Here is a 1,317-nt window from a genome sequence, read left to right as displayed (position 1 = left end):
GGCCGGGCCAGAGCCCCCACTTAACAAGTGGGTCTAGAGTCGGCTAAGCCCCTGGTGTGACCCAGACCCTTCTCTGTGTTATCATCAGTTCCCCTGGGTTAGGGGTCTCCAGCAGCCTGTCTGAGCGGGGCGGCTGCTGCAGAGGCTTCCGGAACTTTCTGCCCCTCCTTGGCCGCCTCCCCGCCCCCGTCTCCCACAGGGCCCTGACTTTCGGTAAATGACAGTGGCTCAGGAAACCAAGGGGCCCACACAGGAAGGAGCCGAGTGGGACTTTCCTCTCGCTGCCTCCCGGCTCTGCTCTCCCTTCGAAGGCCCAGGGTCCCTGCCTGCTAGGTAAGAGCTGGTGATGCCGCAGGGCTCTGCCCAGACACTGGGGGAGGACGGTAGTGGCTGGGGATGGCTGGGCTGGCACAGGGTGCTGCTAGGGCAAAGGTGAGCTCGCCTTCCAGGCCTCAGAGGAAAGCTGCCAGACAGACGCGAGCTGGGACTCGCATCCTCCGATTGCTTCCTTCTCTGGACCTCAGCTTTTAATAAGGCCCGGAGTTGCCCGCCTTGCGGACCTGGAGGGGTCACTGCGCATGCGCAATGGGGGCTGTGAGGTTGAGGGGTGGGGGGGCGGAGTTCCCATCCCCGACCCTCCGAGCCTTCCCGGTCCAGACACAGGGTGCCCGACCATGCCAGGATGTAGAACGCTGGGGATTATAAACGGGATACCGAGGCAGAAGGATAGCTTGAGGCCAGGAGTTCAAGACCAGCCTGGGCAACGTAGCCAGACCCCCATTTCTACAAACATTTTTAAAAAACCAAAAAAAAAAAGGCGTTTTCTAGGCCCAAACATCACCTCTGACTTCACTGTTTTCGTTCAATATTAAAAAAAAATATTTTGTTAAGTTTTTTTTTTGGAGACGGGGGTCTTGCTACGTTGTTCAGGCAGATCTCTAACTCCTGGCCTCAAGCCATCCTGCTGCCTCAGCCTCTTGAGTAGCTGGGATTGCAGTGGGGTGCCATTGCCACTGAAGCTTTATTTTAAACTTGATTGGGGCTGGGCACAGTGGCCCATGCCTGTAATCCCAGCACTTTGGGAGGCTGAGGCAGGTGGATCACTGGAGGTCAGGAGTTTGAGATCAGACTGGTCAACATGGTGAAACCCCATCTCTACTAAAAACACAAAAATTAGCCAGGCATGGTGGTAGGTGCCTGTAATTCCAGCTACTCGGGAGGCCGAGGCAGGAGAATTGCTTGAACCTGGGAGGTGGAGTTTGCAGTGAGCTGAGATCATGCCACTGCACCCCAGCCTGGGAGACAGAATGAGAATCC

The 1,317-nt window shown here is 56.7% G+C and overlaps 1 protein-coding gene across 1 annotated transcript in view; it reads left to right on the top strand.

Annotated features, from left to right (window-relative positions):
- Window positions 1–207: 207 nt before the first annotated feature.
- The window catches only part of JAK3 (Janus kinase 3), a 22,400-nt gene continuing 21,290 nt past the window's right edge, over window positions 208–1,317 (top strand). Inside the window, exon 1 of the mRNA XM_011925769.1 lies at window positions 208–333. Within this exon, the coding sequence (XP_011781159.1) occupies window positions 218–333 (116 nt within the window). The 5' untranslated portion in view covers window positions 208–217. The remainder of the gene's footprint in view (window positions 334–1,317) is intronic.

This window comes from Colobus angolensis, unplaced genomic scaffold, assembly GCF_000951035.1.
Source record: "Colobus angolensis palliatus isolate OR3802 unplaced genomic scaffold, Cang.pa_1.0 Scaffold66, whole genome shotgun sequence".
Taxonomy (NCBI): domain Eukaryota; kingdom Metazoa; phylum Chordata; class Mammalia; order Primates; family Cercopithecidae; genus Colobus; species Colobus angolensis.
The sequence above is the reverse complement of the archived record's forward strand: the minus strand, read 5'-3'. Positions and strand labels throughout refer to the sequence as shown.